This window comes from Epinephelus fuscoguttatus, linkage group LG5, assembly GCF_011397635.1.
Source record: "Epinephelus fuscoguttatus linkage group LG5, E.fuscoguttatus.final_Chr_v1".
Classification (NCBI taxonomy): domain Eukaryota; kingdom Metazoa; phylum Chordata; class Actinopteri; order Perciformes; family Serranidae; genus Epinephelus; species Epinephelus fuscoguttatus.
The window spans coordinates 33,714,899-33,740,519 of record NC_064756.1 but is presented as its reverse complement, the minus strand read 5'-3'; the positions used below and the strand labels follow the sequence as shown (position 1 = coordinate 33,740,519).

Genomic DNA, 25,621 nt, shown 5'->3' with positions numbered 1-25,621 from the left:
GGAAGGAAGTGTGGATGCATCCCAAGAGATATTCATCCTGTGTTAGCACTTCAGCTGCTTATGTAGCCTTTTAATTCTGAAAACCAGATCGACAATGAAGAGAAAATTGGCTGTTGCTCTGTCTTAAACTGCGGCTCTGTCTAATAGCTGGATGGGAACAGAGCAACACCAGGGTTTAAATATTGACCTAACATGATCTGCACTTGTTAAGGAGAAGTTTATTTGCAGAACAAACCTCTTGAGTCTTACACTTGAGGCTCAGAGGAAGTGATGAAGCTGAAAAGCAAATAAGCACCTGCACGAGGCGACAGCAATACATTACTGATCAAAGCTATTGGGCAAGTGCTGCAATTACCAAAATCAATACACAGTGCTAAGAAATGTGTTGCAGACTACAACCATATTCAATCAGATAACACCCATCTATCCAATCAGTGAACTGGGACAGAACATTGTTGACTATTGAACTCATTTAATGCTTAAAACAAATACAAGTTACTTCACTGGGTCATCACAATTGAACAAGAGATTTTTTTTTTCATATTTGTAACACCCTCAGAAATATACATTCACATGGCTGCATACAGACAATTTCTCTCTTTTGATTTTTCTTTCAATAACATTAAATCGACAAACTGTATGCATCACCCCTTAGTATGACAGTGAAGCCGCTAGTGGCATATCAAAAACGTACCGGAGGAGCATTTCTATGTGGGACTTTGGAAATAAGCTATGCATCAACTTCATCTACCCATCATCGAGTCTCTATGTTTGCGATCAAAATAGGTATATTTTACATGAACAGGGTCCCTACGCAGTTGTCCCTAAATAAATCCCAACTATAATCTCAACCGTATGTACAGTATTTACAGTGGAATGTTGAACATACTGAATACAAAAAGTAGATTAGGATGGAATGAAGTTACAGTCAGTATTACAAAATAGAAACTCATAACACCCCGACAACATGAAGACAATGTTTACATCTACCAGTATACAGAATGCCGACTCCGATCTGAAAGGTTTTTCTTTCTCCAACGTGACTGAGAAGCAAGTGTGGCAGTGGTTTCATAATGGATGCAGAAATAAAGTGAAATGAAACCTCAAAGTTGTGCTTTAAAAATGGGGGTAGGGTTGATCTTTGCTTTGGGCCAAAGTTACATTTTTTAATTTAAATTTAATCTCTTCTCACAAGATGAGCGTTTCAATTGTTGTGCTTTGAGAAGTCGGCGATGTGCGACTAAGTTGCAAAAGTTTCATCTCTTAAGGACTTAAAACTACCCAGTATTGACTGGGAAAAAAGTGCTGTGTCACCATTAAGCCATCATTAAACTTTCAAATGGTAATGAATGCAGCTTTTAAGAGATCAATTGATTTAAAGATCAAGTACAGACACATTGGTAGTATTGTGCTGGAGCTCAGATGGAATCACATGCCCACTATACTAACTACGATTCACTGCAAGTGAAGAACCAGCATTTGTCTGATATGAAGTTTGCAGTCCATGTCATATTTCAATATTACTCATTATGTTATTCTACGGCATAAATAACTTAAACGATGGAGCAGCAACTGTTCAGACTACCTCATGTCTCCCGACTCTGATAGGCACTGAATGCGAGAAGAAAATATAGAAATATGTTTTTCACACGTTTGTTTCTATTATGCAAACTGTGGATTTAAAAAAAAGTTACAGCAAAGCAGTTCACCTGCAGGTGAACAATAAACTAAAGGCAATAAAGTGTGATTTGCTTTTGCAATTTTAGCAACCCTGTGACTGTCATTTAGTTTTCACACTATCTGTTGCAACCTCAGGTGTGTTCTCAAACGGTTGTAGATACACTGAAGAAAAAACAGAAATAAGGCTGTAAGAAGTGAAACTGAATTAAACTGAAATCAACAAAAAATGAAACTAAACTGAAAATCAACAGACTTTTAATAAGAACATGATATTCCCCACTTTGTAATGTCAATTTGTCTTGAAAATGCAATATATAAATTGAGGCTCATGATTAACATGCTCATCTAAAAACATACAGTAGACAAGCATGGACTGTAAAACATTCACATCTCAGCTGAAAGAGAGATCTGCTCTCCTAGAGATGCTATTTTTTCATCTTTATTTATATATTTATATAGATATTTATATACTTTTTTTTGTGTGTGTTAACTGCAACGTTGTTCCTGGGTACTGTGTGCCCATAAACTCAAACCTCTGTCAATACTGACAACACTGACAAAGTGTCGCCTTTTGAGCTGCAAATGAGGACATATGCACTGGAATTGATACAGAAAAAAAAGCATCATACGCACATTCACTCCCAACACAAAAAACATGCATAAAATAAGGGTTAATATAGTATTTATATTGTTCAGAGCCAGTCAGATGTGTTGTTTGTATCCACGGATTTACTCCTTTGCTTTTGTTTTATCTGATATTTCACATTGAACTTTTTTTTTTGTTCGAAGCAAATGCATTTTGCGGATTGTGTAATGGACCTCAACGCTGAGGAGAGAAACAAGTCACTTGCTATGCTAGCATCCACTGGCACTTATTAACAGTGATTCAAAAAGCCAGGTATATATAATGCCTTCTGACAGCCCTACTGGCAGATTCTGATGCCAACATTAAGAGAAGGACAACCATTCATTCCTTTAAAATCCCCCAAACAGCTACAGAAATTCATTTTTGAAAGAAAAAGAAAAGATGAAAAAAAAAATACATCATGAATACATCATGAAAGCAGCAGGTGACTTTTTATACTCCAGCATGGCCACCATCATATTTTCAATTCCCTTTACATGTTAAAATGTTGTCTAAAAGCTTCTGTTGACATTTTCCTCCTATCCGTGTCCTTTGTGTCCATGGACGACTCCTCATAGAAAATGCTGTTGGTGTAAGCGAGGGAGGCTTAGGCCAATTCTTCAGTACACAGTCACATAATTATAAGGAGAGACAGAGTCATTATTGGGAAACTCCCTGGACTCTTTTCTCTGACATCCATTTGATAAAAGACAGGTTAGAACAAAACATAATTATGACAACTCAACACAAAAAAACAGACATTTCATTATAGTGGTAAAATTGAGAGCTCGCGTACACAGGTCAACCTGTTCAAGTCGAGTGACAATCGTGACATTTCAGAGCATGACTGAAGGTTTCTGTGGACACTGAGACTCACCGAACCTTCTCTGGATGTGATTGTGATGCACCACTGAAAAGTAGAAACTGTTGCAGCCCTTCTCTCCCCTGTTATTCTGATTTACTGATGTGGAAGCTAATTTAATGTAATTGAAATTTTGGGCAAAAAAAAAAAAAAAAATTTATCTGCCACATGGCTCAGTAGACTGACTCCCTCTCGGTGAAGAAACAAACCAAGCCTATAAACACAGGAGGGGGGGGGGGGGGGGGGTCAAGAAATACTAAGCATGTCTTTGGAAAACAGCAATAACACGTCTGCTTTTAATGCTGTAAATATACAAAAATGAGTAATTTTATGGACACTAACCCCAGTGAGAAACAGGAGAAATGATACAGGTGCTATATGTCTTTTTTTTTTTTCCTTTGTCTGAAACATCTGACCACAGAATTACAAACACTTACAACTCCACCTGCGATTATGTCAAACATTTAACTCTCAATTCTCTGGTCACTTAAAAATCATACAAAAAGACATTATAAAAATAACAAAAAGGCAATGGTATTAAAAAACAAAAACAAATCGCACATCCAGTGTAGGACTTTCACAAGTGTGCTCAGCAAAACCTCAACCTGCAGTCTCTTTTTATACATTTAATACATTTAGAACATGAAAAAATACACAAAAAAGAATATTACACCAGTATTAATCAACCAATCACCTCCCTGGACTCGTACGTCAGTGACAACGAGTCCATTTACATACCTTAGTTTGTATTCTTTGCCCATTCACCTGATGGAACTGATACCAATGTTGTCATGTTGAGAAGTTGGTGTTGCTAGCACTTTAAATAGACGCTTGATTTTCTAATTGAGATTAGTTGGATGGGGTCTGATGTGGGGGGAGTCAGGGGGAAGGGGGTACTAGGTTGACCAAAAGAGGAGTGGGACAGTGAAAGGTGCAGTGTGACGAATGGGAGGGCGGGGTTGTGATGGAGGTGAAGGGTGCAGTGGAATGCAGGTGGGGGACAAAGGGTTTGGTTTGGTTGTTGCATGCCACTACACATACCACTCTTTCTTAGAAATGACAGAGCCGTCGGTTTGAGAGATCATATCATCGGCTATCTCAGGTTCAGGGTCATACTGGAAAGCCAGAGTCCGCTCGTCATAATCTCGGCTCTCCCCTTCGTCCACAGTGAAATAGGGCCTCTTCAGGTCCTCTTGCTCTGCGTCAAAATCGCGCTCGCTCGCCTCAAACCCTCCGGGGCCACCGATCTGTGAGGGTTTCTTCTCGTCGTCCGAGTCGTCCGGGTACTGAAGGTTCTTGGGGATGGGAGGGTGGGCGGGCAGGCCGCCGGCCTTACTGTACCCGTTACCAAACACGTGTTTCTTGGTGCTGTAGTCTCCTTTGAAGGTGCGCTGGCGGCGGCGCAGGAATACGAAGAGCAGTATGGCCGCTACGCCCAACAGGACGACTCCCCCCACAGCGCCCCCGATGGCGGCACCTGCATTGTGCTGCTCCTGCGGGATCTCATGGCCCTTAGGTGTCGGGTTGTTAGGGAATTCTGGGTAGGAAAAGACAGATGGAAGGGAGTGTGTCAGTGCTCTGGTGGGAGGAGGTGCATTTGTGCAGGTGCAGTTTTTTTTTTTTTTTTTTTTTTTTTAGGAAAGATGAAGTCAGGGAGACAAGGACGGAAAAGCAAAGGGAAAAGGAAGGACCCCCAGCCCCATGACAACCCCCCCACCCCCACCCCTGAGGAGCCATAGTGAGTGTGGCTCAGTCATTAACAGTCACATGCAGTTTCAGGCAGAATTATGAAATAAACAGTCAGTCCAGTGCACAACACCATCAGAGAGTAAAATGACTGAAGAGATTAAAGTGAATGAAGTTTGTCAGCATGCATTAACCATCATTTCTCTTCTGTTTAGAAGGCGGAAGAAAATGACACAATTTAATAAACCAACTGTGGAAGAATTAATTCACATGGCCTTTCAGTTAATACATTCAAAGTCAGCATATCGACAGTCAAAGTAAGCATATCGAATGATATACTGTTGTAAAGTCCAGCATAAAAAAGCACAGCATGACATATAACCATCTTCATCATCAGTGTAGCGGTAATGAAATGAAAGAGCACTGCCAGAGATGATTATCAGCAGCCAAGCATACACAGGCACGATGCATCAAGAGAGCTGATAAACATTCAGGCAGCAGAGCAGACAGCTAAAAAACTGAAAATGCTTCCAGAGAAAAATCTATATTATTCAGTGAAGAGAAAAGTATCAAATGAGTCAAAGATGTGCTCTAATCTAGAGAACAGAGTGACAATGACTAATGGTATGCTAGAGACAAACAATAACTAATATGCCAGAGTCTGAAGGCTGGGATTTTGCCTTGCAAGTACAAAAAACAGATACCTTGTTTTATATTCAAAGCGGCCATGATGGCACCATATCTGCAGCTAAACTGAAACATCACATTCATTCCACCATTTTAGAGTGCCTCCTCGCAGGGAGATAACAATGCTCATGACAAGCGTGGTTGTTGCTTACAGTAAACCTAAGCATTGAAAACGAAGTCCCTTACATACATGTCTTCACTTAAAAAAATAAACTGTGCAAAGCTCCTTGAAACGCAGAGACATAAGACACATCTATCTGAAACGTGATCAAAGCCTGAAGGCGCACAGGTAGTGCTTGTCTAAACCTGCACAGCAGAGGCACGTTTAACTTCAATGGCAAATGCTGCATCCTCAGCAGAGAGGTGGTGGTGATGGTGGTGGTGGAGATTGGGGGGGGGTTTGCAACAAAGAGTTAAACCATCTACCAAAACAAATGGTGTGGGAGAGGGCTGGAAAAAAAAGGAGAGCCAAACAGCGAGGAAGAAAGGAGGGAGCTTCCTGTTCACGCAGGGCAAACCACAGAAACGACGAGTCAGACAAGATACAGAAGATTTACTGCTTTTGATGCTATTTCTGCCCACTGTCCTACTGATTTATTATAATCCTATTATGACACATCAAAATGTAGTACGCACAGATCTGAACATGTGCTGTCTTCTCAAAGAAAATATCTGGATCCGACAAGTAGTGAAGCAAACAAGTTAGATTTATATAAACATATAATTTTTTTTTTAATTGTTTTTGAACACACATTCATGCCAATAAACACCAACATGTCACACCTTCAATGCAACACAATTAACAGGGAATATATATGCACAGATTATCTATGGAGACGTGTGAGCTGGTGTCATGAAAAGGCAACAACTGGCAGATAACATGGATGCATCAGTATCACCCCAAACAGCAAACTATTAAATTCAGTGTATACAATTATGGTTGATGTTCAATGGAAACTGATCATAATTGAGCCAAAATGAAGGTTCATGTTAAGCAATCCTTAAAGTTCCTTGGAGATATGAAATTCTCTGCGCTGCCTTGCGGGAAGTCACATAGACTCAAATCAAAACATCGCTGCAAAAACCAGCCAATCCGACAACCTCTGCCATCCTCATCATGCCAGACAAAAAAAAAGACATTTCCCCACATACGCAGAAAATGATTATTTAAATTATTGCCCTAAACTGTTAAATCACATCTATTACACTCGATTAGTATGGCTTTTTAGTGGAAAAGATAAACCTCTGCATATGTCTGGTAAAAAATGATGGTACAGGGCGAAGTAAAGAAGCTGCTGAAGCCTTTCTTTCTCCTTTAATTACAATGGCACCCTATCAATCCAAAGGAGCGACCTCCCAAACACAGTCGCTCTCCTCAGCTGCTCTTCCTCTGCACCCTCTCTCCCAGGGACGACAGCAAAGCTCTCCAATTTCTAAAGCGTTGCCGGGCACAGTCTCAAATATCAGCTCAGGTTTTAATCTGACCACCTAATGGGATTATTCAGACACAGGCCTTCATTACACACATGAATGAGAGAGCAGAGCCAGGTCACCCCTGCTCGAGAACACATCCTCCCACCAAGTCCAAAGAGGGGTGAAAATCCAGAGGATTGAAGGAGTAGAGAGAAAAGGGAGAACGTTCTCCTGTAATCCTCTCCTCTGCCATTAACTGACTTCCTCTGCTAGGATATGTCTTCCCTCTCATCAGTCCCCTTATTCAATCTTAATTAGGCAGCCCTTTGCTTTGCATTTCTAAGGTTGCCAAGACTCAATGTTTACCACTTAGGGAGGTGAGAAACACAAGGCAAGACCATTTAAGCTACAGAATGGTGGCAGTAAAAGAAGAAGCAGCGAGCCTTCAAAGGCGCCCCCATCACCTCCAGTTTGACAGAGGATCAAGTGACACCACCTCTTGACATCTATATTTGAAGAACGTCAATACCAGTGATTGTAGAATGTGCTACAGTCCAAACAAACCAGACATGAAAGCAGTTGTAAACATTAAGGTATTTTTGTGGGTCTTTGGCCGGCAAATCCACCTTCAAGGCAGCCTCAGAAGTCGCCATATTGAAAAGAAGAGTTTCTAAAGGAGTTATTAAGATGTTTTACCAGAGGAATGGAGCGGAGGTGTATTGAAGTGCTCAGATGGTTCTGCCTCTGTAAATGGGGGTACTTTAAAAGCAGAGAAAGACGCTCAGAAACACCGAGAAACGTTCAGCGGATCACTTCAGTGCCGTGGAGGTGCACACTGCTTTTATTTTGCAACTCAAAGAGGTGCGTTGGCAAAGAGAAGGGCCTGTTCTCACTGCTTTATCCGGCACACTTCTGCTCTGTGCTTATCCCTCCGCAAGGTCACATCAGAACACCACCTCCCATTCAGCCCACTGGCCTTGCGCATCCACGAAGATAACAAATGTAGCTAAAAGATTTCTCAATGCGGCGGCTTTGTTTCGTCCGTGTTCTCCGTGAATGTGGGTATGAGGAATGAGAGTGGCTATGGTGCAAACTAATCACATTACAGAAACACTAATAATAAAACACATTTGAAATGGTCGGGGTACGTAGGGGTGTTTGACAGCACGGAGGAGGGAGGAGGCGTTCCACCAGCATGTCGTCGCTACCGGCAACACCTGCCAACAGATAGATAAAAAAGACCTCAAAGCAGCACAACAACAGCCCTGATACTGTTCCAGGCAACAAAAGGCAGTGTCTATTAACACCACGCTGGAAATATGCAGATAGCTGCGTAACCTTGAGTTGCGACAACTAAAATGTACTATTGAGATTAATAGGTGCCAAGATGTGCTATGAAAGGCTATAATTCAATCCAAAGGCAAGATAGATTTATACAAGTAATGAATAACATGAAATACTGCAGCTATTTAAACGCCGCAACCATGCTGTTTTGTATTGCATTAATCATACTATTTTGAACACTCAGATCTGACTTGATCGAGTGGATGATTTACAACCTCTAAACATTTTAGTGGCGAAATCCGTTTCCTTCAGAACTCGATGAGTGTTCTCCCTCTGAGTCATCTGTGTAAAACAGAAGTGATATTTAAGAGAAACAAACGGTAAACAAATGTGGCACACTCGGAAAAAAAAAAAGTAAGAAAGAAAGCCTGACATCTTGTTGTGGGAATGACACATCAGGTCCTCGGTAGATTTGTGGCTTCAGACACAACACACATTTAGGGTTTTGTATTTCAGTGTAGGCTATAGTACAAAACAACCAGCAGCAGCAAATGTTCAAAGACAGTGAAGGAGAGGAATGTGTGAAGCAGAAGGGGCTTTAAAGTGAAAGAAACTGTATCACAACTCTGTCCTGCAGGTACAGTTTCTGGGTGTGCTCCAGTCATGTCTGCACATGAAAAAAAGGAGGAGAGAGACAGGTACAAAACATTCCTGAGTCTTAGCGCAATCACTCGGACAAGGTGTTATGACAGGGGCTGGGAAAATGAGAGAGGATTTCAAAGAGCGGTACAGGGAGTGGTGTTTTAATATGACTAAATGAGGAACAAGCTGCAGACAACAGAAGATGAAAAGAAAATAGAGGGCTACTCTGAGAGTCTGAGGAGTGGCAACAAGGAGGAAAAAAGAAGATGGAGCGAGTGCCTTTGAGAAGCCGGGGAGTGACAACGTCAAATAAAGAATGGCATCATGAGTGAGTGAGGATGGGGACAATCGGGGAGGACACATTAATTCGGTGATTCCAACGATCCTCATTACTCCCCTGTCTGAATTTGCCAGTGGTTGTGAAGTCATGGAAATGTAATGCTGCCACAACGAATAAAAGCTCATCACTGACAGGAATTTAACATGCTGCCCGGGGAGCCGACACCAAGGCAAAGCTCTTTCCCCCACTATCGCACACTCGCCTTCCAATATCTACCATTTCTTTCTGTTTGTCAACACATTTTCTTTCTGGCTATCACTGATTTTACAGAGGCATAAGCTTGCCTCGTATGTAGGTAAATGCCACACACACCATTAAACCCTTCAGACTGGTAATGCAAATTCAGTTCCCTGTTAAAAAGCGGATGGATAAGAGGCACGGGATGTGCCGGAGGAGATAACGCTGTGAAATACTGGCATCAAAACGCTGGTGACGTCATTTGGGGCGTGTTGTGAACATGCAACGACTCGTGGGACGGTCCTGTCAGAGAGAGAGAGCAGAAACTGCTTCGTGTTTTCATCTCTCCTGAGCAGAAGCAGCACATAAGCTCTGACTTTTTTTTGGGCTAAACTGATGACCAAGGACTCACAACACTGACAGTCACTGAATTATGTTTGTGGTGGTTTGTAGTTGAAATAAAAGTCATTTCAATGAGAAGCAGGACTTAAGTCAGTGGTTCCCAACCTTTTTCCTTACAGAACCCATTTTTTTATCAATGAGTAAACTGACAACACCTGACTAAGTTGACATATTTATGCACATTTTATATCCTATTCAGTGCTTAACATTAACAGTACAGAACAGCTGACAGACTTAAAATGAACCCAAATAGTGACCTCAATAACAGCAGGATTATTTCCTGTGAATATTACAGCAGAGATGAGTTTTCCTGGTATCTGTAGTAACTTCTTACACAGTTCTCAGTATTGTGTATTCTTATTTTTAACAACCATACATGCTTAGGCCCTGATCACACAGAAAGCATTTAAGCAGCTGGGGGCGGCTTTTTGTAATTGTTTCAAATGAGAGTGATGCTTTTTGCTTGCGTTTTTCGTGTTGTGACCCACATGGAGTTTCTGTGCTCCAGGCGCCTGACGTTTTTCCCAGGACACTCTGATCAAGGCAGAAAAACCTGTTTTTTGTCATCTTTTTTCCCCTACTGTCCAATCAGATGATTCGAGAGGTGGGCCTTCCCTGGTGGTCACGACAAGAAGTTTACAGTTGGTAAACAAAGGAGGAGAAATTTGTGGTAGCAGTTGCTGGGTACCCAGAGCTATACGGCCCGATGACAAGACAGCAAGTTGTCAAACTGCCACAGAGTCATCTTAAAATATGCCTGGAAACGACCATCACTGAGGTGAAGCTCCTGGACCACCTGGGGGTACTCCCCATCTTCCACCCTCTTCATCAGGGTCTCATGTATCCACACAAATCTGCGTTTCCTTGTGCCCAACAAACCATTTGTTGACAGGCTCTCACCCTCAACCAGAGATACAGCAAGTACCCTCTGCCTCAACATTTTAGGAATTAGCTACTAATTACTGTCAAATAAATAAAATTAAACACTGGTAAGGTAAGACAACATGTTTACATGTCGTTTTCTATATGTTCTCTGACATTTATGCTAACGATATGAGGCGGTCTTTGTGGAAAAAAAGCTTGTTTAGTGGACTAACTTTGCACTTGAAGGTTGCCCATTCACTTACGTTTTAACAGGTCTGACGCTACTATGCACCCCAGCTGTATCTAGGCTAACGGTTAACATGCTAACTATTATTTGTATGTCACTAGTCACAAATTTAGGACGACAGGAGACAGGTTGAAATAAACCGAAATTTCCCTTTAAGAAAACCAGTGGTAGATTGATTACACAGGAAGGTTATGGGTAAGGAGGGGATGGGTTGGTTGCCTGGTAACAATAAAAAGCCACAGCAAACATTGTTTTTTACTGGTGGCATTCAATTAAAAAAAGGCAGTGTGGTGCGCCTCCCATTTTGCAACCTGCAAAGCGCTTTCTGTGTGATCGTGGCCTTGATAGGCTTCTTGTTTCACAAATTCAGTGTTTTCCGCTCCCTGACATTTTGCCATTTTGCCCACATTTTTGTTTTAACTGTATTCTTTTCTAACGCTGAGGCTGTGTAGCAGAGTGAAGGCTCTGTGAATATGGCTTGTGTTGGGTCCTTCAACATGTGAGATTTTGTGAGAAGTTTATATCTTGGATAATAATCTAAACTTCAATAATAACCATTCCAGTTGGTTTTCTTCACAGAGATATGGGCATACTGTATTTATTTTGTATATTTTTTCTTACAACAAATTAAATTAAGAAGGGCAAGAGACCCCCTGTGAAGCTTTGGTGGCCCTTAGTGGGGTTGGGACCCCTAGGTTGGGAACCAGTGACTTAGATGACAAATTAGAGATTCTACATCAACACTGTGATTGAAATCACTGGAAAATACTTTGTGATTTAAGAGAGCGTGTTTTGTGCCCTTGTTGATGTAATATGGTCATTTTGTGCTGCGGGGGTTGTAATAATCATTCCTAACATACCTTTAATGAGCAATGAATATTTACACTGGGATCTAAACACCAATGCTCTTTTAACAATCATGTTTGCTCATAAGGTTGTATTATTAATGCATCACGACATTTCCCTACAAGCCTGCATGTGGCTGCAGTGCTAAGTGGAAGCGCCGTGAGGACGAGTTATTGGGTCAGCAGACATGCAGCAAACAAATCTGCATGTTAGTAGGAGATAAGCCAGGAGAGGTCGAGGCAATGTTTGTTCACTGCACAGTCCTACCCTCAGCCTCTCCTCTGCCGGCTTTTTTCCTTGTTGTTTTTTCGTCTCCTTGTTGTTATTTTGGAGCTGTGTGTGTAATGAGTGAATCACCACACAACATCAGCAGCAGCAGCAGCAGCAGCAGCTCTGGAGCCAGTGGTCAGACCCTGGGACAGCGTCTGACCTACTTCATCAGGCTCTCAGGGAGGCGTGACAGATCCAACACCACACGGGTGGACAGTGAGGAGGAAGAGGAGGAGGAGGAGGAGGACAGAGGAGCAGAGCTGGGCCGAAGGGGCTCAGCCAATCCCCCTGCTCCATCTGTCTGCCACATCCCTCTCCTCTGCATATCCTCCGGAGAGCAGAAACAGCTAGCCATGCAGAAACAAATGTTGAGATAAATCACTACGATCTCAGCTGCTCTGCTCTCACATGCTCTCCCCTGGTGACATTTCCATTTCACTCCCACAGCCGGGCTATCTCTTTTTCTCCAAATAAAAAAGACCCCTTTACACGCTGAACACCCCCCTCCTCCATTTTATGCAAAATGAGCTGCAGCCACAATGTCTTCCCCCTCAGTGCTCTCCATGGCACAGCGCAGCACAGCAGAGGCTTTATGGGGCGGCCTATGGTGTGCGAGCAAGGGACCGGCTCATGCTAATGTCTCATTTGGATAATGAGGTGTATTCTTGGCAGGATGTGAGCAGCAAGCAGCCCCTCCTGTAGTGAGGACGTGGGGACGAGTCGGTCGCTCTATCAGCCTGAAGACCCAAATCATTTTAAGTTTGTAGGCGCCTGATCGGGAAGTTCAAGGGTGATGAGAAGCTAGCGGGGAGAGCAGGAGACAGGACACTGAGTACGCTCCTCAACCTGCCTGACAGCATGTGTCTACTTGAAGTGAGGGTGCAATGATATACAAGATATGCGCGTGTGGCCTTTGAATTTATGAATAATGCAGGCGGCGATGTGAGAAGGCGACACTGCATTGTGCTATAGCGCACAGATTGAGACAGACTCCACCATGACAGGCGAAGACAAACAAATTTCACATTGCTGGGGGAGCCTCTGCAAAGCTGACATCATAATGTCTCTTGTCTCTGTCAGAGAAAAGAAAAGAGACAAATGGCTGCACGGAGCCGTTCTGCTGTTAGATGTCAGTAATATATGGTGCGATACTTGTTTTATTCAAGGATATTCTCGCCGCCGTCTCGCAAGTTTTATCACACGGAGCCATCACGGTGAGAGAACTGACAGACCTCACAGTGATGGAAAGAGCAACATGTCTGTTTCTCAGCTGATAAAAACAAACTATACCGTCAACACCTACAATTATTTATAGTTTGCCGGAACCAGTTAGGTCACTTTGTAAAGCTACTACTAACTGTTTTTGGGTTTGGCAGCTCCTGCGAGAAATTGTTGAAGCATTTTTAGGACTTTTTCAAGTCCAATTAAACAGTTTAATATTCTTAAAGGTATGGAGTGTAAGATTTAGTGGGATTTAGCGGCATCTAGTGGTGAGGATTGCAGACTGCAACCAGCTGAAACTTCATGTGGTTAGAATTCTCTCAGTGTTGATTGTTTAGGAGGATTTTACCAGTGTTTCTCCTATGATTTTTGGCTTGTCAGAGAAGGCCTGCTAGCCTAGCACCTGTTAATGTGTGCTTACCCTTTTTTCTCTGACGACTTAAGATCCAGACATTTGAGAGGTTTTTACTGGGAGTGGAATTATCGCAAAGGTCTCTTCCTCTCCACAACACACAGACCCGTTGATTTAAAGCCATAAAGATACAGAATAAAGCAGTTTCATGTAAAAAAAAAAAAAAAAAAAAAAAAAAAAAAAAATCAAAACGCAAATGGCCCTATCTCACACCCTATGTAGATATAAACAGCTCACTCACAGCTGATTATACTGTAAAGAAAATATACTTATCATATTTCATGTCATTTCTGCCAATATATCCCACTAAATCCTACATACTGGACTTTTAATGTGATATATTTTTCACTGAAACAAGACAGTGAGGAATCAATCATTAGTACCAGTTACGGAGGGAGAGGAAATTTAATTTGATAGGGCGGGAAGAAAGGCGTGACTGTTTTTCAGTGTTTTTCAGAAAGTGTCCATTTCATGGGCTCTTCAAACCCTCCATGTCCCAGCTGTTCAATTCTTTAGAAAAGAAAGGAAACCAGAGAGTCATTTTTAGAAAAATATCTTGCAACACGTATACTAATGAGACCCATACCTGTCTCGTAAAGGATACAGGTCTAATAAATGTCATCCAGTTCAAGTCGCAATAAGTTTTTCGGACAATTAAAACATCTAATGCCGGCTCAGAGTAACATCTCCTGCTCAGTAATTTAAATTTATGCTGAGAAAGCTCCCTTTGCTCCTGCCAACAACCCGCTGCTGCTTTCCTGCCAACCTGGTGGCAAGCATTTGGAATCATTATATAGACACAGCTAATGTTCTCGGCAATGGCCTCATTTGCTTGCACTGGTTATGTGGAGCCAAAAAAATTAAAGTAAGATTGGTAAATAAACAGTGAAAAAGTCCACGGTGGTACTTTTTTAAGAATGTCAGTCCCTTTCACTACCTCTGCATCTAACTGTCTTTGCTCGTCATCGTAATGTAGGACTTGGAGGATAGAGGAAGTGACAAGCAGTGAACACCACGAGTTGACACAGGCTGTTAGATGGAGTCATGTAAACAGCATCCTGCACCCTCTTCCACCTCTGCCTCTGCACCGCTTCCAGTTTCTGTTTTCCTGGGAGCCCATTTCTGGAATCCACTTTACCTCTTCAACTAAATTCCAAAAAAATCAGACCCACTGAAGCATTTCCTTCGGTCACATGGATATCTTTATTTATTTATATTTCCATTGGACTGTCTATGTTTTATTCATCTCATTTTCTCCATGTGGGTAAGATATTTCCCCCACCTCTTCTCTCTCAACTTCATTTTCTCACACGGGAGCGAACTATTGCTTGTTCAGGCGAGCGTGAACAGATGTCTGCACCGGTTGCCTGTGCTTACAGAAGGATCCATCCTCACGCTTTCTTGCTAAATTGATGAGAACGCTCTCACTCCATCCAGTTTAACCCGAGTGGTAAAAGCCCCTGTAGCAAAGCTGACTGCACCTCTGCTCTCAAAAGCAACTCGCCGTCGCAGCTCTGACAAAAGGGGGAAGAAAGTTAGTGCTGCTGGGCCATAAGTGGAATCACAGTAAGGTTCACATTCTGGCTGACCCCGAGCTGATCTGATATTATCCTTCACAGCTGATCCTGCTAATGTGGCAGGAATTATGCATTGTCTTTGACTCGGTCCGGTCCCCGACTCACAAAGATTAGCGCCGTTGTGTGGGAGAGTCAAGGTTAAAAAATATCTAATCAAGTTTAAAAGATTATTCAAGTGAGTAAACAAATTAAATCTGTAGTGAATGTGCGGCTTCACTAAAAGAAGTGTTCCCACAAGTCCCATAACTGTGCATCGCCAAGGAAAAAAACACACACATCTACTTTCTCAGGGGTGATAATGACATAATTGTAAGGCCATCCTGACAAAATGGCCATTCATCACGTCTTATTATGCGCCGGGAAAGAAATTTAAGATGGCAGCATCGATTTGTTTCGAGTGTGATGGTGGAAAAGCTGATTATCTTAATGAAAGACTGATTTCACTCTTTTAAGTTGGGGAGGATCTTTGAGGTTTAACCACATTATTCAGCTCTCTTCCTGCGGCTTTCTCAGCTGCAATATTTCACAGGAGTCGCTGGTTGACTGGCACTCCTATTAGATGGTTAAAAGCTGCTGAGATCCAATCGTCAAAAATAACTTTCATTGTGAGGCTGTTTAATTGTCTCTATTTTTTAACATGGCCTCTGATGCCCGTTGGTAATTCGCTGATTAATCAGATCTGACGACTTGTCAACTTTCCCTAGGGAGATTTCTGAACTGAATGTGAATGAGAGAGGTGTTTGCTTAGAGGAGGCCCATTACATGAAGCTCATCTCTCTCACCATAGATCCCCTCCCATCTTCTCTTCTCTCTCTCCTATCCTTTTTCCCTCAGACTCCCTCTTTCACCTCTTTTTTTCCCTGAGAGCGAGGATTGATTAAAACAGGAGAGTGGTTCATTAGATTCTGACAAGCGACACCATATCTGCAGAACATATGTCCTTGGAGAAAGCCGTCTTAGCCCATGTGACTTACCATAGTCAATGCCATCTCCACAGCAAACACTATCCCCAAACTAATTGAAACAAGGTGCTCTGTGGCCTCGCTATCTGCCGAGGTGACAGTTATTCAGCTCCCACAAATCCGTCCATGAAAACTGAGGAGCTTGATTAAAATGCGTCTTCCTTAAGTGCTCCATCAGTGTTGTTTCCCAGTGTGAGAAAATAGCTTTTCTGTGATACAAACAAGTTGTCATGGATATTTTTGTCTTCCTGACACTGGAAGCAGGGTTGTCTCCCTGGCAGGTGTATATTGCAGTGTCAATCTAAAAATCAACTTCAAAATGAAAACAAAAAGTGCTTCTGCCAAACCCATGCATAATGCAGCTAGTAGTACTGCATTTGGATAAATCTAGGTCTTGACAGTGGCAACACTATAGACAATGGTTGTATGAAGTGCTTGATAAACTGTTTAAGTGTCATATTTGTCATTACTCGGATACAGTTTACAGAGGGCTAAAAAAGGCCATAGTTATTGACTCTAGAAGCACAGGACTCTCCGAAGTGCCTCGAAAATCCAAAACCATTAAACTGTGCCCTTTAACAGGGAAAAGAAATAATAATTTCATGCGAAGCACTCATCTAGAAATAGTCAGCTGCGCTGGCTCTGTGAGCTGTTGAACAAATGTACTGCATCTATCAGCTTGGTCACCTTCCTTTTCTGCAGAGAACACTTAGCTAGCATTACTGAGGCCCGATGCTGCAGCCTTGAACAGCAGCCAGCAGTGGGCTCTCTCACCTGCCATGTCTCAGCTGGGCCTGTCTGAGGCTGTTGGGAGGCACAAAGATGCTCTTTGAAGTTAATGAAGCATCAGCATACTTCTTTACCTCCGCCACCGGGTCATTATGCACAGACCCAATGTCAAGGCTGCACAGAGCACTTCAAAGAATTAGAAGGAAACGCCATGCCCACCCTCAAGTTCACCTCTAACAGTCTTTTATTCACGTCTTCATAACTGATACCAAGTCTTCCACGAGCTGATCGACATTCACAGAAATATCTCCTAAGGAGAAACATTTCTTCTATTCATGCCCTTGAAGCATAATGATGTTCCGTGGTAGTGGATATTATGCTGACAAGCCTACATTATGACTGGAATGGGCTAGCATTTCACAACATCAGCAAAGAGCATTGTATGATCCCACTGTAACATATCCATGTTGGAGCTGCATGAGACACAAGGGCAGAACAGCTCTGTCCCTGTCTGTACATGCTGCTGCACTCGTCTCTGCAACCTCAAGCATCAAACCATACTAATGTGTAACAGACAACTTCAGCTGTTTGCAAGCGTCTGCAATTTGACTGGGCGTTTGTTGGAGCTCCGAACTGCCCTTTAGCTGGCCCCCTCTAGCTTGTCAGTGTTACTATGGGAACTGGCAACATGCTTTTAAAGCTCGTATGGGACCCTTCAGGAACATACCCTAAACAGATTCAGGACTTTTGCCATCCAACAATATAGAACACCACTTGCAGCTAGAATCCAGCCAGTTTCTTACGATGGAGGATACAAACAGACCACCAAGTGCCTTGCTTCATTTAATATTCAGGATATGTGTCGGCATGATGGTACTTAGTATAACTCCAGATGTCAAGGATGGAGTTCTTTCAGCTGACGAAAAAGTGACAATCAAGTTGTCAAGTAGAAAATGTGAAAACCATTTTCTCAAATGCGTAATTCCTGGTCTCTGAATGACCTGAAATAACTAAGTGTATTAATTACTGTAAATATGCAGAGTGATAGTAGGTAATGACTACCTCCTGCTGAGAGTGTTTTCACAGCTTTAAATTCATTCATTACATTTCTTTTAACCTGCTGCTGAATGACCCTGCAAACCTTTATATGGTTTTAGATATTAAAAAAAAAAAGAAAAAAAAAAACAGAAAAAAGAGGCTCAGATTCAAATTTTATATTAAGACAAATTGAATTGAATGTGCTCAAATTATGTACCCGCACATTGTTCACCTCACTCACTCAATAAAATTATACGGACAAATGATGAGAATAAACAGAAAGACTTCAGGGACAATAGCAATGCGGTTGTTAATTTAAGCAATCAATGAAAAAGCAGAAATAGAAAATGACTTTGGTGCCTTTGTTTTGCCTTTCCAAAGGGATACAGTACTTTATGCCAAACAGTACAATCTCCCTGGAACACAATTACTCAATACAAGCTGGTGCATGGTGATTTCCTGACAGTAGATTACTTCCTCACTTTCCTGCTTGATAAGTAAGGGCTGTTCATGCTCCTTAGAGATTTCTATTATCGCACTACTAACCCGCCTACTTTGGATGAGCAACTTCTCACAATGCAGGTAATGACATCATGTCCCTACAAAGCTGCATTGTCCCAGCCTTACCCTCACTAGCAGAGAAGAACACATTAGAAGAGAGGAAATAGGAAAACAAAAAAGGTATGCGATGATACTGTAAGGCACAGCTGTTCACTTCACACCAAGCGCAGCCTTCCCAGAGACACAACATGAGTCAACATGCAAAGCAGTGCAAGTTAGAACACCCCCACTTCCCAGAAACCAAGCGGCACAAAGAGTAAAGGGAAAAAGTCTTTCCAGTTCGACCAGAGCAAAACTGTGACAGTCTCCCAATACCGCACACACAGCTGGGACCAATAGAAGGTCCCCACATTAGTAATACGTATAGCAAAAGTTAGATCTGGTATATATTGCAGCAAGGGCTTTGACTGCAAAATACAGTCTCCTATGGATAAGAACCCAGAGGAACCACAGTGCGTGTGTGCCAACGATTATGTGGAAGGCAAGGGAACTGAATCAGTTTTGTTCAGCATTTTGTTTTCCCCAGAAGACAGAAGAGACAAAAGAAACGAACGCAGAGCTCGACTACAAAAGAGGCACGGGCTGTTCGGAGAAATGTGAGCGTGATGCGAGCAAACTATGATCAATACAGTACCCTCACCTCAAACCCCCATTTTCCTTGATGTTATTTTAGGCGCTGTTAATAGACCTGCTTTATATCACTCCCACACATGCACCAGGGTGCGGAACAGGGCAAGGTGGAAGGGGGCGGCTGTTGTGTTCTCACAGTGTGTGTGGAGCTCTGATACACAAACACAGAGGGTTTTTTTTTTTCTCCTCTTCTAACCTGCCACACAGTGCAGCAGGGACCCGCACAGTCGGGTCAGGGGGGAACAGCATCGAGAACAGTCAAGCAATCTGCTACAATCAGCTGGTCTGTGCGCATGCATGGATATTTGTGTTCACTTGTGCAGACGGGGGTCTGATGGTTCCCTGACTAAATTTTTAGCAGGGTACTGTATCGATGCAAGCCATGCCAGAGTTACTGAGGAGACGGAGAACGGAAGTGACCGCCTTTATCAACCTACCTGTGATGTTGACGTCCACGATGCCAGTGCGAGTCCCGATGCCGTTGGTCGCGTCACAGACGTACGTACCGGCCAGGTCGTAGGTCACTGGCCCCTTGAAGAACAGGGTGTTGTTCTTGATCTCCACATTACTGGGCAGGGAGCCGTTCAAGCTGTGGTGAGAGAGAGAGGCAATAATACAGACACCATAAAAAGGCAGAATTACACCAGACCACAGCAGAAAAAAAAATCCCTCTCCCAGGAGCAGCAAAGCAATTCAAGGCGCATGAAAAATACAGTCTCTAGTGCCAAACAATCCTGGATGTGTGTGTGAGGGTGAGATAAATACCAGAAATATTTGACAGCGCTATATTTCAGCCATCATCCATCAAGTCCAAACAAAATTATGAGGACAGGGAATCCCAGCAGGTCCAAACAGGTAAGACATAGCTGATGCCTGAGGACACAGGCTTTTTTGGCATGTGGAATACAAAACAGACAGTGGTAGAAGGGGGGTGGGGGTGGTGGTGAAAGGGAGCCGCTTCTTTCCTCAACTACGGCGCAGCTCACATGGCTGGACTCAAAACTCAGGGGAACTGTCAAGAGAGGCAGCTGATCAAGCGATAAATGCAGAATCTACCAAATGCCGGGCTGTCAATGAGAACTGGAGCCCGTCTCTCCTGCCTGAGGTGTTTGTCTTCATGGTTCGCTATCTCTACCGCATTCAGACATGCTCGTGTCCTTTGATCAGGTCAGCACACTTTGAGGTCACGGATCACGAGCACACCAACCCTCCATTCTATTATCTGGACCCCTTTTATGAAGCCCGGAGGCTGTAGAAAAAAAAGTATCAAATTTCGTGACAATTAGCCGTTTCCTGTTGCCTTCCCCTCGATCAGCTTCATCAGCTGCTCTGAATGGACTGGGCTTAAGTGGAGCTACAAACAGGACTGTGATAATATTAAATAGCTCTCCAATCTGACTGTGTTGAGCTGCTGGCATGTGAGTGACATTGCTTTCTTTAAACAATAAGGACACTACAAAGACTCCTTCACTCCTGGACTTGCTCTCCGTCTGAGAGACACTTTGAGATCTGCTGGTGTGCGAGCACATTAAAAACAATGTAATGCTCCATTTATTACAGCCGGAGAAAAACAAAATGACATTACAGAGAGGGAGCAAAATTAGGTCTCACGCTAACAATGGCCGCACATCAAGCACTTGAGCTGCACTAAACAGGCTTTCAACAAGGCTCTCCAGTGACAGGGGACGAGACACAGTGACGAGCTATTTGTTAATTAATCTATCATGAAATGTCAATTACAAACAGCTGATCCATACGTGGTTAAATGCATATTGTGGAGCGGGTGTTTAGTACGAGTCAGAATGAAAAGCACAGAGATTTCTTCTTCTTTAAAGCCTCCTTAGTTCAGAACAAAAGCAACAGAGAAAGCATATGGTCCAGTTGTTTTTCATTGGCCACCTTGGCGACGCATTTGCAATGGAGCTGCAAAAACCCTTCAATACAGTATGTCACGATTCAATAATCAGTTGTCTTGTGAGCCTCTATCAAATGCTGAGTTCTGCAAAGCCCAATTGATTTGCTGCAGAAATGAAAGGCTGGCAAACTGCGATTCACCACAGATTCTGTGGCGACCAGAGATGTCTGCATTTGTATGAGACATCTGAATGTGTGTGTGTGTGTGTGTGTGTCTGTGTGTGTGTGTCTGTGTGTGTCTGTGTGTGTGTGTTGAGCCTGAGGGCCAGCGAAATGAAAGGCTAACAAACAGCTTGAGAGTGATGCAGATTCTTTGATGACTGGCGTGCTTGTGTGCACGCATATATGTGACGTGTGTGTGCAGATGAGTGTGCGTGGAGGGTTGGGTGAGGGGACTCAAGGACACTATTTCCATCCACCCGCCATATTAAGTGCTCGATCGTGTGGAGGTGGCTTTAAACTTGAATCCAGAAAAACAGACCTTGCGTGCTTAAAGGACTAAATGTAAAATGTTTTTGTTCTTTGTAATCAGGTTTAAAAATATGACAATTCACATTGGCAACAGGCAACTGATTAGAGGAGATTAAAACACTCTATTAAAAGAAGAATCTGAGACTTTTTGTTCTGGACTTCAAACTAACAAATAAGTAGCATTACATGACAGCATCTTTAATCAAACATCCATCTGTTTAGTTGGCCTGAAAGTGTTCTTACATTCATGTTTAATATTTGATGTGTCTTTGAGGAGCCGCAGACAACATTAGGGATATTTACTAACTACTTATGTTAAATACAAGGGCCATAAACCTGACTTAAAGATAATTCAAAAGCACATTAAGTAATCTCTGCGTTTTAGCCGCTGCCATTGTTGACCGCAGAATTGAGCCGACGCTTCCTTTACGGTGGCCTTTAATGGACATGAATAATAGAATCACATTTTCACAATAAAGATAAGGAAGTTGGCTAATTAGCGCTGAATTTGAAGTAATCACACTGCAACATGTCGTGATAACAACAACACTGCTTTCTTATTTATAGAATCCCATATTATCTTTGAGTAACTGACAATGCATCGTGGATGGAGAGGATGTGCGTGCGTGCTGGAGTACTGCTTTTCAGGGAAAGAAGAAAAAAAAGTCTGAAATTGCAGCACACAAGTAATTGAGTTCTTTGTGATCATAAACAACTCCACAGCCTCCCCTTCCCCCACTTAGTATTCTTGTGCTCACTGAAAACTCCATTATGCACTTAAAACAGACTCAACAAATGAGCATGGCGAGCGAAGAATGCCCTACAAACAAACATTTCAAAAACAAACAATAAAGTTCAAATAGGGTGTGTCCTTTTTTTAGTCGACTCTCTGTTATTTCGCTACAGCTTCCCATTAACCCATTTTGAGAAATAGCTCCGGCATTGTGCTCTAAGAAAAAGGAAAAAAAAAAAAAAAAAAAAAAAATCAAAGATGCTCGGATACTTTTTTCAAGGATTGTGTGTGTGTGTGTGTGTGTGTGTGTGCCGAGGCTTTCCGCACACTCCACAAAATGCAGCGGAACAAAGAAAAAGTCCGATAGTAGAAAATAAATATATTTATTTTTATCATTATGGCTGCTACAATACGCCAAATGAATTAGAAAAAAAAAAAACAATGCGAACCTCGGATCTCATTCAGTAAGATAAATACTGCACGACTGATCGTCTGTGGAAATAATGTTGATCTATATCAAAGATATAAATATTTATTGGATTTGGCTACACCTCGTGTGTCTGTGTGTTTGTGGTGACGCAACCCTGCCGGCCTGTTCCGGATCCTTCCGTCACAGCCTTGTGCTGACCTCCACACTGGAGCCCAGGGGAACCTTCACAACAGATTTGGCATCTCATTTTCAGTGCAGCAATGGCCGTCCCCTCCTATCTGTCAGCACAGTGCCCTCGTCTTTCTAGATCACATCTCTTCACCCTCCTCCTCTTCTCTCGCTATCTTCCCCTATCTCCCTGAATCTCCCTTTGCCTCTGAATAAAAAGAAAAAACTCCAAGCAGGTCAAATCTTCTCTATCTTGTCGTCTTCTTTTGCTGCTGCTGTGTGTATCAGTGTTTCTGCCCTGAGAGCTAAATCTATGCGTAGGAGAAAAAAAAGGGAAAAAACTCCCCATGTCTCATTAAAATCCAACAGTGGCCCGTAGAGTAGATACAATGAGGGCACAATGGTCTATTAATCCACATCCACTCAAGTCTAGTGACATATTTCTCAACCCAGCCTTCACCGAGCAATGGCACGACAAATTGCTACATTTATCTCTCAATTTTACATATAATACTTTCATTTAAAACCGTAATACGCTCAGAAAAGTTGAGTTATATTCAAACAGCTGCAACAGTTCCTCTATGTATAACATTTTTTTTTTTTTTTTTTTTGGTATCCGGCATCAAAATGCAGAGTTCGATCAGTGCAAATCACAACAAACAATCCTGCACTCGAGTTGTATGCCTTCCATGTCTCAATGCTTATATTCAAACTACATCATTTCCGCATGACCAACTTTCATGCAATTACTCACAGCGGATCAAACCCGAGGTTATTTGGCGATTCCCCCGAGGCCTTGAAAACATGTTTGTATCTCTTCTTGCTCATGTATTTGCAGTGATAGTCTGAGGCAGAAACACTGATGTCAGCCCAGCGGTATGCCGACCTAATCCACGTCTCCTACTCCAGCTCTTAGTTTCAGCCCCCTGCTCGGCGTGTAGGGGACAAACTGCTGCCATCCACAGAACACAACAGCACTAACAACGACGCTTTCTTACCCTCTCTACCTGCATGCTGGTCCTCAGACTTCAAAGCAAAAGCCCCAAGTGTAAAGCAAAAACGTGTTCTGTTTGCATTTATCTCCCAGTATCTGTGACCATCAGGCAGATAGGGGTGTGTGTTGCAGCCGTAATAGGACCATTGTGCTCCGCCTCGGGTCCAGGTCTTATCTTCATTACACGTTTTATAAACAAACAAATAAGCGGAGACACATTTCTGGAAAGGATGAAGGGAGCTGGTGTGTTTTTATCTTTGAAGATTACTTTCTCCTATATATACATGCACCTTGAAACAAATGTTGGAGAAGAGCAGACTCCATTCCAGTGGGCTGTTCTGTAAAATTGCCTTCCTCTGCTTTAGTAAGCCCTCCACAAAAACACCTCTTTTTTTTCCCCAGTCAGAAACCTAACGTGAGAGGAACAACACATAGCAATGCTGTCTTGTCTTTGGAGCCTTAAGGGGTTTTGTTAGAGTTTAGTCAGACTCACAGTTTCCACTGGTAGATCGTGACAGGGGGGTTAGCATCAGCCCTGCAGGTCAGCTGAACATTCTGACGGTTCAGGTACCAGTTTCCATCGAAGCCCTCGATCTTCACCTCAGGTTCATCTGCAAGGAAGGCACATTGAAGTCAGTCCATCCCTTCATAACATTATCCAAAAACACTGTATCACTATACCTCTGTTGAAGCAATGTAACTATTGCTAAAAACTCATGAACATTTCTTCACATTTTTTTACTCATCACTGCTTACTACGTTTTGATACTACAGGTGTCAGAGGTTAATACTGTTTTCACGTGAAGACAAAGTACAATATATGGGCACTGTTACACATGAGCGAATGCAGGAGAGTGACCATCGCCTGCTGAGACACTATTCCTGTTAATGTGGGCAGTCCCTGATGTGACCATGGATGTATAAAGAGAACTGGGTACAGCGTTGAAAGCAGGCCCTTGTTCATTTCTATCAAAACTACTCAGTGGTGCATGAAGCGAAGGAAGCTCAATATCCGTGGTATGAAATAACCTGGATCTTCTGCACTGGGGGCCCATAGGGCAAGAGCACTGGAGACTTACAGCAGCTGGTGGAGTACCTGACTTCCGAGTTAGCCGAATGGCTAGCTTTCGGTTAAGCGCTCTGCTAACTTGAATGGGGAAAAAATAATTTTAATCATGCAGCCCTTCTGGACTGGAATGTTGGCAAAATGGCAAAACGCCTTTTTAGGGTCCCATGGAAATTAGGGACGCACCGATCCGATATCTGGATCGAATATCGGCATATCAAAATAGATGGATCGGGTATCGGAAAATGCAACCTATACCTGAGGCAATCCTTTCCCTTTAAATCTATCGTGACGCAAGCTACGTCAGTAAGTAGTTCATTCATTGCATTAATGTTCCTGATCTTGACCATTAATGTTCTTGATAACTATTCCTACATTACCCCACAGTGCAGTTTAGGCTGGAACATTTGTATTTTTGTTTCTTTAAAGATTTGTATCCTCCTAATTTACTTTAATTAAAATGCTGATAGATAATTCTTTATTGCTGCTGTTGCACAATTGTTTATTTTTGTTAAAAATAAATAGGTCATCATTGCATTGATCTGTTTCGTCTTGTTTCATTTTATCTTAGGAAACAACAGTGTAGTCATCAATGCCTGATGCTTCTAGTCTTTTCTGTTCTACATGTAAAGGTATATAGCTTTTTAGGTCAACCATGGTATTGGATCAGTATCGGGTATCGGCTGATAC

General features: G+C 42.5%; 1 protein-coding gene across 1 annotated transcript in view; it reads right to left on the bottom strand.

The window, feature by feature from the left end:
- Positions 1 to 452: 452 nt before the first annotated feature.
- The window catches only part of nectin1b (nectin cell adhesion molecule 1b), an 89,200-nt gene continuing 64,031 nt past the window's right edge, over positions 453 to 25,621 (bottom strand). Inside the window, exons 4-6 of the mRNA XM_049576290.1 lie at positions 24,359 to 24,476; positions 19,593 to 19,744; positions 453 to 4,704 (exon numbers count right to left, since the gene is read on the bottom strand). Coding sequence (XP_049432247.1) covers positions 4,199 to 4,704; positions 19,593 to 19,744; positions 24,359 to 24,476 — 776 coding nt within the window. The 3' untranslated portion in view covers positions 453 to 4,198. The remainder of the gene's footprint in view (positions 4,705 to 19,592; positions 19,745 to 24,358; positions 24,477 to 25,621) is intronic.